The sequence below is a fragment of the Nanorana parkeri genome, unplaced genomic scaffold (assembly GCF_000935625.1).
Source record: "Nanorana parkeri isolate BGI_ZX_2015 unplaced genomic scaffold, ASM93562v1 scaffold1188, whole genome shotgun sequence".
Classification (NCBI taxonomy): Eukaryota; Metazoa; Chordata; class Amphibia; order Anura; family Dicroglossidae; genus Nanorana; species Nanorana parkeri.
In genome coordinates, this window is record NW_017307456.1 from 243,540 (window position 1) to 260,666 (window position 17,127).

Consider the following 17,127-nt stretch of genomic DNA (forward strand, 5'->3'; position numbering starts at 1 on the left):
CTCTACACAGCCCAAGCCAAGTAAGGAGTATATTGCTTTGTAAAAGCAAGGATGAGAAGCCGAAGACAGTGCTTTATGTGGCGGCAAAAGTGTAAAGCTCTGGGAAGCTTGCAGATAGGAGAGAAGTACAAGCAGATGACTGCTCCATTCTAGAGGAGGAGGAGCCATGAGAAATCAGCACTTTCAGACTTGTACCAATTTACGCATCTTTTAGCAGAAGAATGATGGTAAGGAGATGGGGAGTGGAGGACACCATGAGCACATATCTAGCAGAATGATGGTAGGGGGATGGGGAGCAGAGGATGGCTATGAGCACATATCTAGCAGAATGATGGTAGGACGTTGGGAAGTGGAGGATGGCCATGTGCAAATAATCTGACAATGCTGAAAAAGTTCACATTTGAGAGTAACATGAAACTCACTAGTAGAAGGTCTGAGAGCCTCGGCTTCCAAGCAGTTTCCAGTTGTCTCCAGTGTTTCTCAGAGCATCCACTTGATAAGCCAATTCCAGATCCTTCGTGTCCATACACTAAAAGCAGAAACCAGTGGTGAGACAACTCAGATTCTGTTACATAGGGCAACATTTCTTCCTGACAATGTCAAAAGTTACATCTGAAGCAAAACCAGAGTTACAGAAGCCAATTACAGAGTTTAAGTGGTCGTAAGACTTGTGAATGTTAGTATCTCAGTTTGAGGCTGGCCTTCCCACTCTCTGCACTTGGCTTGTATTGTTATATAACAGACATATATGCCAGGAGCAGTGGTCTACCTGAAGACAACTAGGACTGGGCAATACCCCTTCTCATACATAACTTATTCATAAAGTGCTTTCCCACTCCATGTCAGAACTGCTTCGGGTTTACTCTTACTAAATCTGGTAAATGTTCTCAGGCCCCTACACAATGCAACAGCATGCTTGTGGCTCTTCCCCATCCACCTTCATAACAACTCCTGGAGCTGTCATTTTGTCTTTTACGAGGCAGACTGGACACCAAGCACATGCACAGTTCAGTTGCTGCAACATCAGCAAGTGGACAGACCATACCCGGTAATATATGTGGATGGCATGTGGTTGAAGTATGTGCTGCTTCATGATATGTGTTGCTCGTCTTTGAACATGATGGGAGGTGTGCTGGTCTTCCAGCGTGTCCAGGTCAAACTTATGTAGACCTGAACTCACAACGTGAAGACCCGCCATCTTAAGAGGAACATCTAGAAATGTTTATTGTGCCGAAACAGAAACCTGAAAAAGCTATGTTGTCTTGAAGGGTAGTTCCACTTTCCCAGGCGAATTTGGGCAAAATGGAACTACCCCCACCATTCTGCCCCCCTGCTGCTCTTGCCCATACACAGCAGCACAGCCCTGCAGTCGGAGTTTCAAATTCAGTTCACAAATGGCGAGCACTCATTGGCAAGAAGCGATTCTTATTGGTCAGAAGTGTTTCTCACTGACCAATGAGTGCTCGTCATTTGCCAGCAGAATTTAAAATACCGATCACAGGGCTGGGCTGCTGTGTACGGTGTAAGGGTCCGACACTGTCATCCCTGGAGAGGAAGGGGCGTTCGCTGACAGATAAGAGCAGCAGAGGAGGGAGAGGTGGCAGATTGGTGGGGGAAATTCAATTTTCCCAAATTCACCCGAGGAAAGTGGAACTACCCTTTAAATTCCTCCTGAAAAACAGCAGAGAACTTCCTTTGCCTGCAGTCTCATTGCTGTATATCTGCAGTGTGACTGCTGGTCCCAGGAGATTTGAAGTGATGTTGCTCACTGTTCTCCTTGCTGGAGAGGAAGCTGTACCTAGGGACACGCAGTGCAAGGATCTCCCGGCCTCTACTTCATCCATTTTGGGGATCTGTACTCCCTCCACCTCTCCTGCTGCTTCTTGATTATTAGAGATTAATTGGCTATCAGTCATTGGAGTGGCAGATCTGATATGAGGAAGCAGAGCCCCTCTACCATCATGGCCGCCTCCACACAGAGACACAAGGGTCGTTAAGTGAGTAATGTGGAAAAGATTAGCAGCAGGCAGAGCACAAAAAATACTGGTGAGTAGTCTTTTGCCCTCTGCCTTTCTTTTTTCGGCACAACTTCCAGAGGTCAGTTCCCCTTCAAAGAAGAACTGTGGGGGAAATAAACTCACCTAAACTGACTGCATTTTGTCTAGGGGGTCAAATGAAGACGTTTTCCTCACCTGATCCTCGGTCCCGCAGCAGTCAGCACTTAGCTCTCTTCCCCTCTGCTCCCGCTATGGAATATCATTCGGTGTCCTCACAACTAATGCAGGTCTATGGACCTGCATAAGACGTGATGATGTCAGCAGTCCTTAGACCACCACCGGCCACTGAGAAGAGGCTGCGTGGACCGGTCTTTCAGCCCAGCAGGACTGAGGATCAGGCGAGTACAACTTCTTTATTTGAGCCCCCTAGATAAAACAAACATCTAACCCTTGCAGTGCCGGGGGACGCCCCACTACAAGGGTATGTTTTAGATTTTCCCGGAGTTCATGAACAGGATGCATAACAAGTTCACAGTTGTACTCACCACTTTGATTGCATCTGAAAAGAATTTCACTGGAAAAAGAGAAAAAAACAATTACTCAATAATGAATGTACAAGTCATTGGCCAGATGTGAAATCATTTCTTGTTTCATATAGGCCGTCCCTGATTCTGCAAGTGGCCACTGTATTAGAAGGCTGCTTTACCTTGAAGACATAAGGTCCAAATCACAAACATAAAAGGATAATTATTCTGCCAAACGTGGCAATTATTTTTAGCAAACTCCAATACGATGTGACAACTACAGTCACATGGTTACATTAGAGCACCAGACACATTGTGAATGGAGCCTATAGACTTCAACATCTTCCTGTATGATGTAAAAATCATATATCTATAGATCTATATATCTATTAGATATCTATATAGATATATATATATAAAAAAAAAAAGATAACAGGCTATAAAAACAAATCAACCAAAATTACCATCATCAGGATCCTGGGCTGTGAAGCTCTTTCCTTGGATATTGTCAAGAATCTCTTCAAGAATTTCAGCCTGGGATGATGAATCACCTGACAAGCAGATAATAAATACATTTAGCAAACAGCAGTATAATAATAAGGATTCCGATTCATATCATTAAAATTAGGGATGCACCGATATATCGGCCTCCGAAACATATCGGCCGAAAATGGCACTTTTGGCTAAATGCCGAAAGGCCAATTTTCCTGCCGATACATCAGCGCATCCCTGCTTACTTTCCTCCCGCTGGGCGCTGCTCTGCTTCCCAGCGGGGCGGAGAGAAAGTGACAGCCGGCCGAGCGCTGCCTCCTATCACAGTCCGGCAGAGCGGTGTGTGTGTGGAAACAGCCAGCGCTGTCACAGGAGGCTGAGCTCACCTCCCTGCACCGCTTGCTCGGCCTCCTGTGACAACGTGTGACAGAGGAGAGCGGGTACAAGGAGTCGGTGATCGCTGAGTGTTTGTACATAATTGAGGACATGGTATGGTTACTGCATCCTCAATTATGAATGAATGGGAGTGATCTACATCCCCTCCTGTACATTCATAGTTGTAGTTATAGTAACACACTCTGTCCTCATGTTATGAATGAACAGGAACACTCAGTATAGAGGATTCCTGTTCATTGATAACAGGGGCTGCAGAAAAAGACTCTGTGTCCTCAATCTCTTTTTCTATTTTGAAAGGGAAATATCAGGGGTCTTTTTAGACCCCTAATATTTCCCCGAAGCCCCTAAAAGAAAAAAATATTTAATAAATGAATAAATACAAAAACATTAATAAGTTTATAAAAAAAATAGGAAAAATTAAAATAAAAAACATTTTTGGTTTCCGTCTGACTTTTTTTATTTCGGTTTCGTTTCGGTTTTCAAATTTCCATTTCGATGCACCTCTAATTAAAATCGTTTTTTTGTTGTCCATATTACACATGAATACTTCATATGGACCACTTGCAGCAGCTCCAGACATACCACATGTTGCTCCTCTCATTCCTGCCGTGTTGTAAAATAGCATGTACATAATTGAGGACATGGTATGGTTACTGCATCCTCAATTATGAATGAATGGGAGTGATCTACATCCCCTCCTGTACATTCATAGTTGTAGTTATAGTAACACACTCTGTCCTCATGTTATGAATGAACAGGAACACTCAGTATAGAGGATTCCTGTTCATTGATAACAGGGGCTGCAGAAAAAGACTCTGTGTCCTCAATCTCTTTTTCTATTTTGAAAGGGAAATATCAGGGGTCTTTTTAGACCCCTAATATTTCCCCGAAGCCCCTAAAAGAAAAAAATATTTAATAAATGAATAAATACAAAAACATTAATAAGTTTATAAAAAAAATAGGAAAAATTAAAATAAAAAACATTTTTGGTTTCCGTCTGACTTTTTTTATTTCGGTTTCGTTTCGGTTTTCAAATTTCCATTTCGATGCACCTCTAATTAAAATCGTTTTTTTGTTGTCCATATTACACATGAATACTTCATATGGACCACTTGCAGCAGCTCCAGACATACCACATGTTGCTCCTCTCATTCCTGCCGTGTTGTAAAATAGCTCTGAATAGCAAGGGAGATCAGATTACACGGGCTGAACGACCGAGTGGTGGGAAAGTCCACCTTCTCTGCTAGCACACATGGGCCCTCTGGATTAGTTAGTCCACACAGGCTGGCGGCAACCGGGCAGACAGCGTCCAACTTTTCTATAAAGCCCAGCAAGCTAAATTGTATCATAAAAACTCCCTCTATGAATATTTGCTAAATAAAGATTCTAAAAATGACTTTAAAATTGTATAAAGCATCATCTTAACTTGCTGTGGACCGGCCACTGTACATAAACGGCCGGTCCACTACTGATTTGGTTCGGAAGGATGAACCTGTACTGGTGCGGAAGCCGCTGCTCCTGCGGTCAGTAGATAATCGGACAAGTTCTGTGCCTTGTGATCGCTGTGATTGGTTATCACAGCGATCACATGGTAATGCTTACATTGCCAAGCCCTCCCCTTCCTCTTACAACAGATTCAGGGGAGAGTAAAGCAACCAATGAATGGAAGGCTCACCCGTTCATCAGTTCCTGATGAGAACAAGCTGCAGCAGCAAAAAGAACGTTTGTAATAATATTTAACCCCTTTTCCCTTCTCCTCTACAGTATATGTCAGCTCTATGCTGTCTCTGCTCTGACGTGTGTAATAACCCCTTCACCTCCTTAATCCTGCCCACCTGTACATTAACCCCTTCACCTCCTTAATCCTGCCCATCTGTACATAGTTACATAGTATTTGAGGTTGAATAAAGACATTAGTCCATCAAGTCCAACCTATTAGGACTTTAACCCTTTAACCTCCTTTACATTAACCCTTCACCTCCTTCTGTGTACGACCTGCATAATAATGTATCTGGTGCACCATTACCAAGCTCCATGTTTGAACCCTCTCAATACCGGCATGTTGCTTCATTTCCACAAAATTTCAGATCACCTTGGAGTGTCTACTTTCCAAAAAAGAGGTCATTACAGGAGTTTTTCTACTGTCCTGACATTTTTATTTGCTATATTTTATAAACAGAAAGAGAAAGTTTATTTTTTTCACATTTTTGTGGTCATATTTCCTTTACAGAACACAAACAAAGAAAAGAAGCTCATTAAATACCACCAAAAGAAACCTAAATTTGTCTCAAAATGATTTTTTAAAACTGTTTTTGAAACCATTAAAGCAGAACTACACCCCCCGATCCCTTACAGCAAAGGAAGGCGCCTTCTTAGCCCCTATTTGGATTGGAGTTGCTGCACATGTGGTCAGCTATTAAACTAGCCATCTGGCTTTGGTGAAAGTTTGGTTGAGCGCTGAAATAAGCACTGGAAACATTAAAGAGAAACTTTACCCTTATCTTTGGAATGACAACAAGGACACTTTTAGAAATGTTTAGTAATGACAATATAAAAACACACACTTCTAGTTTATTGCCAGCTTTATATTCTTTGTATACCTTATTTTTCTTTTCCTCCCCCTACGTCTCACAGTGACCATTTTTTTTTTAACTAACGGCAGGATCTCCCTTTACTTCCTGGAACTCTGGCACATGTGACTAAGACATGTGACCATGCACATCATCTCAGGGGAGGCAAATGCTTTTCCCTGAGATCTCATGAGATTACAGATGAGATTTCCCAGCAATGCTCTGCTCATGTAACCTTCCCAGGATACAACCCTTGGACACATTACATCACTAATACCTAAGAGGACCAGGAAGTGGAAAAACAATCACTGTAAATAAAAAGCAAATTATGTTTGTTTGCCTAATGAGTGGAAGATGATTACATATCAGTATGCAGAGCAGTTGGCATGCCTTAAAAACAATTTTGGGAGACTTTAAGTTGGTGGGTAAAGTTCCTCTTTGGTTACATCGATAGGTCAAAGTCAACCCCCTTTTTCTTGGTTTACTGGACAGAAGACAAGACAACAGAGCATGCAATCCATGTACTCACTTCCTTTATAAAATATCGCCAACAAGTGGGTGAATGTTGCGAGACTCGGCTCTAGAAAATGAAGAAGAAGAAGATCAGAGGTCTATATCTACTTACATGAGCAATGCGTAGGCTAAACCTCAGCTATACATATAGATCGTTTTGTCCAGTAAGACCCCGTTCACATGTAGCGACATACCTTTGCAGCGGCCGGGATAGCGCGACTTTCGGGGCGACGTTCCAGCGATGGTAGCACGACCTTCTCCGTCGGGCTCCATAGAAAAAAAGCAAAATCCGCCGAAAAAAGGGTCCGGTAGAAGCGACTTGCGACCGCGACGAGCGACATGGAGTTAAGACAGCTCCATTGAATAGCATTGGCCGGCGACTTCTCGCGATATCACGCTGCAAAAATGCACGATATCGCGGCGGAAATCGCGCGATACGTCACTACATGTGAACGGGGCCTTAGACTGAGAACCAGCAGATCAACCGTTCTCCGACTCCCAACGCCCATCAGAGGTGTAAAGTAGGCGGTCAGCCAATCCTATGGATTATCACACGTTTTACACTGCACAGCCAGAGATGTTCTGCAGTCCCAGCTAAACAATTTAGCTTCCTGTGTCACCTCTCTTCTTCCTGCTTCCTCATTGGACAATTATTTAGAATCATTTACTCTGTCCAACCAGGAATGAGCAGAAGACTTAGTTGGATACTTATTGTTCCAGTTTAAAGTGTATGTCGAGCAAACACACTTTTCTCAGTTTGGGATAAAGTGGGGAAGGGTTAGAACCTCTGACAGCTGTATACGGCTATCTGAGCCACTGAGAATTTCCGTCACTCAGGGCAAGGCTGAAGGGTACACAGAAGAGGCGGCCACCTCGGGCACTTAAGCAGTAGGAGGGCTCAAAAAGTGCAGAATCTCTGGTCTGATTTTCTTTAGTAGTACAAGGGAAGTCTAGCACTCCTGCCAGATTTTTTATTTCTGCCTGTGTCCCTGTTGTAGATTGCCATCACTTCCTGTATGGTGAAACGGTTGTCAGCAACACAGGAAGTGAGGGAAAATCTCTAACATCTCCCCAGACAGCAGATAATCCTTCCCCGCTGTGTCTGAAGCTAAACATTGGTCTGGACTTTAACTGCACTAGGAATATGGAACTTATTTATAGCATCCCCTGCACATCAAAAATAAGTGCAGTGGATGCCGAATCTAAAAAAAACACCAGTCTGAAGCTTATATCTCTTACAATGCACCAATCAGATCTAGGTGCAGAGGACTGCCATAGATTCTCGGGTCAGCAATGATCACATGCCCCCCACAGTCTTTTATTGGAATTCGCAGTATGAAAATGAATGTGCATCTCACCTATATTCAAAGCTTTCATCTCATTGACTGTTTGCATTGCCATTCCTTTTAGGCCGGTCCTCCGCAGGCTGTTCAGGATGGCGTTGAATGTGAGCAGGTTTGGTTGAACCTTCTGCTGAACCATCTGATTGATCAGATCCTGCACAGAATGAAAAGATAGTATCACGGGGGGTGCCGTGGACAGGAAACACTACGGGGGCTCATTTATAAAAATGTCCTAAACTCGTCAGCGCCATCTAGGGGCTAAAGTGTCGTAAGAATGCCATCTTTCCGGTGAACTTTTATAAATGAACCCGTAGAACAGGGGTGCCCATAAGGTCGATCCCAATCTACAAGTCGATCGCGTAGCGTCTCCTCCCACCTGTGGGGCTTCTCTGGATCCCCGCTGCTCTCCTCATCTGTATGCAGCGGGGATCCGAGAAGAAGTGAAGGAACCGGCGGCAGGGGAGGGCGGAGGACGGAGCCGCTGTCACAGAACTAATGCCGAGCGGTGGAGAGAGAGACGCTCGGTCTGGATCTCCCCCCTGCGGCTAAAGTGCTTCGTGTCGGAACCCCCGCTGCCTCTGCCTGGGAGAGCAGGGGGGATCCATGGGAGAAGCTGATCCCCTGTGTGCGTGGCCGAGCGGTGGAGGATCGGTACATATCAGTGATTTGTACCGGTCCTCTGTGCAGGACAAACACTGGAGCGATCGTCTGATCACTCCAGTGTTTGTAAATAACTGGGGACACATAGTAATATGTGTCCCCAGTTATAAATGAATGAACAGGATGTGATTTACATCACGTCCCGTTCATTTATGAGTTTCTCAATGGGGAGTAGCGCTCTGTACAGAGGCTCCTCCCCATTCAGAAAATGGACGATAGTAAAATATTTTCTGAATGAATGGGAGGAGCCTCTGTGCTTTCCATTCATTTAGAATAGAGGCTGCAGAAAAAGGGATTGAGAACTTTGTGTCCTCAATTTCTTTTTCTATTTTTAAAAGGGGAAATATCAGGGGGCAGTTGACCCCTAATATTTCCCCAAAGCCCCCCCCAACAGTAAAAAATAAAAAAAATAGTAAAAAATGGTGCAAAAAATCCTGGAGGCAGGGTGCTGGGTGACATCACACACCTGTTGGGAAAGGTTTTTTTCTCTCGGGCGCAATAGGAGCTGGCTACAGCTATGCTCCCACGGCTGAATGTGTTAGATGCCGCAGATGGAAAGGGGCAGGACAATTCTCCCCATGTGCAACATCAGCCACACGAGCACTACGGGAGGATAAGACGCCGGGGCCTCTAGGACGCACTGGAATGTAAGCCGGCCGACTCCCTGCATTTAGGGGCGGGAGGGGGTGTGCGGTTGTATTGAAGTCAATGGCACCGGAGGCATGCCCCCCGCCCACAGTGCGATCACCCGCACCCTGGTCCAGTGCGATTTACAAAAATAGTGCTCGCAGCATTTTTGCGGATCGCACTGGACTAGAACGCAGGCACTAATGTGCCTGGGTTCAGGCGATCTCACTGTGGGCGAGGGGCCTGCCTGCGGTGCCACTGACTTCAATGCACCGCCACGCCCCCTCCCGCCCCTGAATGCAGGTGTTTTTCCATTGGTAGATCTCATTGAGCTCGTCATTTGCAGACGAAAAATTGTGGCCGCCCCTGCCGTAGAACCTTCAGCTCCACAGTACTTATGTTCGTATGCAGCGATTAATAACCAGCAAGCATGCTAAAAACGCACAGCTATGTTCATGTTCTAATGCGTACAATGGCCACAATCATACATTTATAGAGTATTATAGAGTAATGTACATCCTAATAATCTGTATAATGTAACAATCGTCCTCTCTCTTCTTCCTGCATCACCAATCACATCCAAACCTCCCAGGCAGGTCTGGATCTCATTATTCCTACTACTGGAATTGTGATTTATCTATGTCGGGCTTGCTCTGTGTGTGATTGGTAGGCAGGAGGTTGTTGCAGCATCATCTGCACTGTCTAGTGGCGTAACATGGGCCCCCTCCAAGTGGCAGAACTCCAGGGCCCAGTCGCGGCCGCGACCTCTGCGACACGGGTAGTTCCGCCACTGACTGACTACAATATACAAGTACAACAAGCTCTCAATACAAAGACCAGGATTACTAGTGAGCCGCAAGGCAATTGCTTTACTTACCACAATCAAAGCACACCTATCCCTGCCTTCACTTTTCACTCCTGGAGTTGCTGCGATGAGAGCATTGAATGTGTGTACGTCTCCTGCACAGAGAGAAAGAACACCATCTACAAAGTCCATCCATTTCAGATTGAAGCCTCTGGGTCCAGTTGGAGTTTTGCAACGGGATCTCTTTAACCACTTTAGTACCGCTGTACATAACACAAACCTTGGTAATGTTTTATTTTTCAGCCGACTGTCGGCTTTTACAAACAAGTTTTCAGGCTGCTGTAGAGCCACCCCATTACTTGTATAGGGCTGAAAAGCATGGGCCCCGGGACCGGCATGGTGGGTGGATTGAGGAAGATCAGCACAGCCCTGCTGTCTGTGGTTACTGAAACCAGAAGCGACGAGGATTTTGTCACTACCGGTGTCAGTCTGCCATTTCTCTGACTGCTGTGGACAGAGAAGAATCACGATCTGCTTCAGTGGGGTCCATAGGACATCCGGTATCTGGAAAAAAGCACATCTAATAGACCCTTGATGTCTCCATAAAGATGGCCTGTCACTTCCTGTGTTCTATCACACAGGGCAGCTTGTAAACCCCCTTATGTGATCGCAATAAAGTGCAAAATTGACATGCGCCACACGTTACATATTTCTACATACATTGGAGTGACAGCAATGATTCTAGGGCCATCACTCACTGTTAACTTTAAACTAATGAGGGCTAAAGGCTGTCAAAGTGTCACTTATGGGCAATTTTGGGTGCTGTAGTCTCTTGCCATTTCACGTGCAATTTGAAGGTTTGGCATGTTTGGTATCTATTTACCCGATGCAACTCCATCTTTTATATTTCCCAGTAAAACTGGGTATTCTAGTTCCTTTTAGTGTATTCTTTCCTAAAAATATCAATTGGTTAAACATTTGTGCAAATATTGTGCAACATAAAAAAATTGCAACTAGCATTATTTTTTATTCTACCGGCCCTCTGCTTTCAGAGAATAAATCATTGTTTGGGGATTTTAAGCGGTTTTCTAGCCGAAAATTCAGATTTTAACATGTGTTTGCAAAACATAGAAAAATTGTTCCAGTAGCCAAGGGGTAAAGAAGAACTCCAGGCAATCGAAAAATTAAACCTTACACTGGGGCGGCTGCATTAGATGCCATGACCCTTGCAGTGGGCCAGCTGCATCAGATGCCATGACCCTTGCAGTGGGCCAGCTGCATTAGATGCCATGACCCTTGCAGTGGGCCAGCTGCATTAGATGCAATGATGAGGCTGTGGGGAGCGGTCTAGCAGCCAAGCGGGACTGAGGATCAGTCTTTATTTCAGCCCCTAGACCAAAATTAGCAGTTAACCCTTGCAGTGCGGAGGTAGCCCTTATATCGGAGTTTATATTTGTCTTCCCTGACTGCTGTGCAGACTCACCGGTTAGCCTGTTATTAAGAAGGTCTGTGTACATGTCAAACGCCTTGGTGAACGCTCCATGCTGCAAAAAAGAATTTGACAAAGAAAATGATATACACACACACACTATTGCTGCCTGATGGAAGTGCAACTAAAGCTAAAACTTTTTTTCGTTTTGGATAGAGTGGAGAGGGATTAGGACATCTCTTGGGTTGTTGTTGCTGTCTGGAATAGATGAGAAATCTTCCAAGGGGGACACTTTCACTCACTTTGGAGGGATTTCCTCTCATTTCCTGTTATGGTTACACTTTCCAAACTGTAAAAAAAAGTTTTGGCTTCAGGTCTACTCTAAGTTTCACACACCAAGTGTGTTAAACATACTGGCACGTACTGGCTAAGGCCCTTGGGGACTGAAACGCATAAGTGGGTTTGACACAGTTGGTGTTATTCCCTACGCTGTAAATTGATAAAGAGGATTTGGCTATGTGGATTCATACCGTGTGCCGACTATTAGCCACATCAATATTTCTTGTATATTTTGTACTGGTCCCGGCAGGCGGAGGGCGAGAGTCGGGTTTTACATATACAGACGGCAGAATTTTCGGGTCTCTCTCTCACACCCACAACTGGATTCACCCTTCCCCAAATCCAGTCAAAGCAGGCAGTCGACAAGCCCAGAGCTAGAGCTCACAGAAGAAGAGAAGCACCCTATCATACATTATTTGTAAGGATTTTCATAATACACCTGTAAATAAAAATTTCCAAAGACCACAATAGTTTCCCTTTAATGTGGCCAGCCAATCCTGGCCCATCACTAGGTGATAGATACCTTCGCCATTCCTCGAATCATAGTTCGGAAAGAATGCGCGTCTTTTTCCGGCATCAGGTTAAAGATTCTCTCTGCGTTGTTGTTCTTCCTTAAAAGCCAAACAAAAAATAATATAATACAAGACAGAGACAATAATAATACACAGACCTACTTCTGACTGTTCACCACTGCTCTACCTTCATTTTATTATATAAAAAGACTTAATATGACTGAAAACTATGAAAGGGGAACTGCAGGAAAATAGTATTAGATACACACAATGAAAAGTCGTTTATTAGTTTCCGCCTTTTCATGTTTGCATTTAATTTTGAAGAAAAAAAAACAAATAGTCCTCTAGAAGGATTCTGGCCAGTATTAAAGCAGAACTACGGGGAAAAATTATTATGAACTCTCGCAGTAGGACTCCCTCCACACGTCAAGGGTTAACCGTTCGTTTTTGTCTAGCTTCAAAAATAGCAAAGTTATACTCCCCGGATCCTCCGAGCTGGCTTGCTCTTAGGTTGGTCCCTTCCACCTGTCTTCTCCTCTGCTGCAGCGATGGTTAGTCCCTTGACATCCTATAGACAGTGAAGGGAATTTATCAAAACTGGAGCAGACAAAATCTGGAGCAGCTGTGCACGGCAACCAATCAGCTTCTCTTCCATTTTCAAATCTTAACTGAAGAGAGAAGCTGATTGGCTGCCGTGGGCAACTGCTCCCGATTTGTTCCGCTCCAGTTTTGATAAATTTCCCCCCGTGTATAGAACGTGATGACTCACTGGACCTTGGACAAGCCGACTCGAGGATCGGGTGACTAGAACTTTGTTATTGTTGAACCTAGAGCACTGGATCCTTGCAGTGCAAGGCTTAAGAATCATTTTCCCTGGAGTTCTTCTTTAAGAGAAGACCGCTGCTTCTAACATGTTCTTCTATGTGTGGTGGACAAATCAGCTCTCGCACACAATGTTGTTACCTGCAACGGAGAACCCGACTAAAAACAGCAGACTAGAACCTGTGAATGCCAAAAACCCGGAAATCTTTTAGCTTTGCTTGATTTAAAGGGGAAAACACACGGAGGAGCATTTTTAGGGGCGCGCAGCATAAATTCCTGCGCAAATCCCCTGCAAGGGAGCCACACATACAAGTCAGTAGTGCATCTGCTCACATGCGTGTGTTTAGGCAAGTCCACTTACAGACGCTTTTTTTTTACATTCGTATATTCAGATCAACTAAGAAAAGATTCCCCAGTAAAAGTATCTTCTCCATACATGTGCCCAAACACTTCTAATCTGTAAGCTTCACAGCAGCTGCCTCCCGGAACTTCCGGTCAGGGAGTCCCCCACACTGAGCACGTCACACAAAGGTGACATGAAGGCACAGCTCAGTCTCAACTTGCTGCCAAGCTATTCTCTTTGAGGAGGAGCAGGGCAGTGGCTTGCTGTCCTAAGCTTCAGCGCCGTCTGTAAATGCTGACACATGCACTGTAGGGGCATTTTGCAGAAGTCCCAAGCCAGTAGTGCACATGCAATGGTGAATATGGCGGGGCACCACAGGACCCTGCAAGGCAACGCAGCCACCCCCCACAAAATGTACCAGTGCTTGCAGAATTATGATCGGACCGGACCGCAGGCGTAATGTAATGTTAGATCGAAAAAAACTGCGCTAGGAATCGAAAGCGTAATGTGCCTTGGGATCCCGTGCGGCCTATCGCATTGCGGCCAGAGGGCGTGGCTACGGTTGCCATTCACTTCCATGGCCCGCCCCCTCCTGCCCCACAAAAAAGTGAGCCGACCGCAATGTGAGGCAGTGCGTTCTGGCCTGTGAACGAGGCCTAAATGCTGCTTGTTCCAACTTCACCCAGCGCACACCAACACAACTCATTGCTCAGAACTAAGCCTATTGGAAACAATGGATTTCAGCTTGTTGATGAGCTGAGCAATGCAGCTCAACAGAAGTGGTGAGAAGGAGCCATAAAATAAACGTCATAAAAGCTGAAACATACGCTCAGTGAAAATACATGAACCTCACATTCCCCGGTACCCCCCCAAGAGCCTTGACCTTGAATGTCTATAGATAAATGGTGGGTTGGCACGGCTTCATAAACAGTTCATTACCTCCAACTCGTCACTTGAGACACATACTTTGACTCTGGGCTCTTCTGATCCTGTGCCTGAAAATAAAATGTCATCCCATCAGATTCAGAATACAGATGACAGGGCTGAAAATGGCGATTACAGATCACAGGTACATTCTATTTTTCAACAGACAATAAAGTCAGAAGGTTTTTTAAGTTATTTCAAATGCTGATGAAATCACTTACAATGGACGCTGCTCCTGGGTGTGTAACAGTTTTAGTTTCCTGCAGAATCAGCTGGTCCCCTGAGCACTGGTCCTGATATCCTGTTTTAGGGGGGCCCCTTTCCCTTTAAGTAGCCTCACTCCAAGATCACTCCCAGGATGGACTACAATCTCAATACAAGTGAGAAAACTAAATGTGAGATTGTAGTCCATCATAGGAGTGAGCTTGGAGCAGTGACTACTTTACAACACACACAGGGACCATGGGGAACAGAAGTAGTCACCCTCCAGAAGGAAGGACAGTGTCAGCACCAATTCAGAGATGATTTCAGGATCTACAGCCGAGTGATACACAAATAACATACATTTTTGGTAATAGTTCAGGTACTTGAATGTATTTTTAAGGTTTAACTCCTGAGCTTAGTATCACTTTATTGAAGAAGGATTTTTAAAAATTAACCCTTACAGTGGGGCTACCCCGAGTTAAGTGCTTCTTGTGGTCTACGGGAAAAAAGAAAGAATACTCACCCAGTCCTCGGTCCTGCAGCAGTGACCACTCACCCCTCTCCCCCTCCACTGCAGCTATGACATGTCCCTCGGCGTCCTCGTGAAATTTACTGCATTAGACGAGATGACGTCACGGGTCCTTAGACCGCCAGAGCCCAGGGGAGAAGAGTCTGCAAGGACCAGTCTAGCAGCCAGATGGAACTGAAGATTGGGTGAGTATATCTTCTTTATTTTCACCCCTAAAAGAAACAAGCCCTTAACCCTTGCAGTGCAGGGGCATCACCACCAGAAGGGTTAACTTTTAAAAACTGTGGAGTTCTTAAAAAATTATTGTAAACCCTGGTACCATACGATACACTACAATAGGGGCGCGCACGCACTCTACAACAGGGGCGCGCGCGCGCACACACACACACACTCTACAACAGGGGCGCGCGCGCACACACACTCTACAACAGGGGCGCGCGCGCGCACACACACACACACTCTACAACAGGGGCGCGCGCGCACATACACTCTACAACAGGGGCGCGCACACACACTCTACAATAGGGACTTACGTTTTCATTCTCCTGGTCTGGATTTGCCTGGCTCTCCTCTGTGGGCTCTTTGTCTCCATAGAAGCACAGAAGATCCAGAAGTCTATTCGTTGTCTGTAGAGATGTTGGAGTTCCTACAACACAAGAGAATAATATCAGCTTCCCATTCTATAGTTCATATTAGGACATGCTGGTGCAAACACGGCTCTCGCATCCTCTCATGGGAGAAGCCGATTGGTTGTATTTCTGCAAACCTGTTCTGCATTGGGAGTCTCTGGTTATACTCAGGCAAGAAAAAGCAGCTGACTAGCAAAAAAAAAACCAAAACCCCAAAGGCTAATGTGCTCAGACTCTGGAGATGTTATAGTGTCGGTGTCACATCAGTTTGTTCTTCTTATGTCTTCATTCCAGGCAAAGCCAACTCACGGGTGACACATGGTTAATGTATCGAAATCCATCTTAGAAGTGAATGACTGGGCAAAGCTTTAGCACTTTCTGGTAGTCATGGAGCTACTCGTGTAATGGACTGCATGAGATGAGATGTCGTCACGGGTCCTTAGACCACCAGAGCCAGCCGAGGGGAGAAGAGTCTGCAAGGACCAGTCTAGCAGCCAGATAGGACTGTAGAGTGAATCACAGTGTTTGAAAAAGTGCATTACTCCGGCCCTCCCAACTCCAGTCTAGGCTGCACAGAGGCTTAGTGGTTAGCGCAATGGGGTCCTTGTTACAAATCTTGGCCAGGACTCTATCTGCATGGAGTTTGCATGTATTTGGGTGAGTATTTGGGTGAGTACTTGTACTCGCCCAAATGCTCCAATGCCTAGCCCGACACTTCCAGTATCAGGAATACGGGCAGCGTGTCGTTACACGCTGCCCAGCTTCCTGATTGGCCGGCAAGCCGGCTCCATGCTCCCTTGTCATGAGGTGACGAGAGATCATGGAGCAGGCTTCCTGGCCACGCAGGAAGCCGGGCAGCGTCTAATGACACGATGCCCAGCATCCTGATTGGTCGGAAGCTGGCCAATCAGGAAGCCAGGCGCCGTGTAATGACGCAGCACCTGACTTTCTGATTGGTCGGGAAGCCGACTTCATGCCCCATCGTCACCTCATGACAAGGGAGCATGGAGCCAGCTTGCCGGCCAATCAGGAAGCCAGGCGCCGCGTCATTACACAGCGCCCAGCTTCCTGATTGTCCAGAAAGCCGGCTCCATGCTCCCTCGTCACCTAGTGTGGACAGCTTTATACAACCAGAGTGACTATGGAGGCCAACTGAGTCCAGCTGTACAGTCAGGTATAGTTCCTTCACAGGTAGATCAGTCTGGATATCAACGTGTACGTTAACAAAAGACACAGCGAACATTTCACTCAATCACATACCGGCCTGCAGAAGCTGATCGTACATGTCCACGGACTCTTTCATCCTTCTGAGTTTAATACGCTCGGTCAAGGCTTCCTCGCTGATCCCTTCAATCTGTAGCTGGATATTCTCTGGCATCAGGCACTGGAAATGGAAATCTCAGCAATGGAAATCTGCCAGTGGCACAGCAGGTTTACCCTCCATCTCCCCCCTTCGCATCCCAGTCCTC

General features: G+C 45.6%; 1 protein-coding gene across 1 annotated transcript in view; it reads right to left on the reverse strand.

Annotated features, from left to right (window-relative positions):
* Positions 1-17,127, reverse strand: part of PTCD3 (pentatricopeptide repeat domain 3) — a 33,429-nt gene that overhangs the window by 8,926 nt on the left and 7,376 nt on the right. Inside the window, exons 7-17 of the mRNA XM_018568436.1 lie at positions 16,919-17,042; positions 15,563-15,675; positions 14,312-14,367; positions 12,219-12,306; positions 11,411-11,471; positions 10,000-10,082; positions 7,851-7,989; positions 6,509-6,559; positions 2,986-3,072; positions 2,543-2,571; positions 423-529 (exon numbers count right to left, since the gene is read on the reverse strand). Coding sequence (XP_018423938.1) covers positions 423-529; positions 2,543-2,571; positions 2,986-3,072; positions 6,509-6,559; positions 7,851-7,989; positions 10,000-10,082; positions 11,411-11,471; positions 12,219-12,306; positions 14,312-14,367; positions 15,563-15,675; positions 16,919-17,042 — 938 coding nt within the window. The remainder of the gene's footprint in view (positions 1-422; positions 530-2,542; positions 2,572-2,985; positions 3,073-6,508; positions 6,560-7,850; positions 7,990-9,999; positions 10,083-11,410; positions 11,472-12,218; positions 12,307-14,311; positions 14,368-15,562; positions 15,676-16,918; positions 17,043-17,127) is intronic.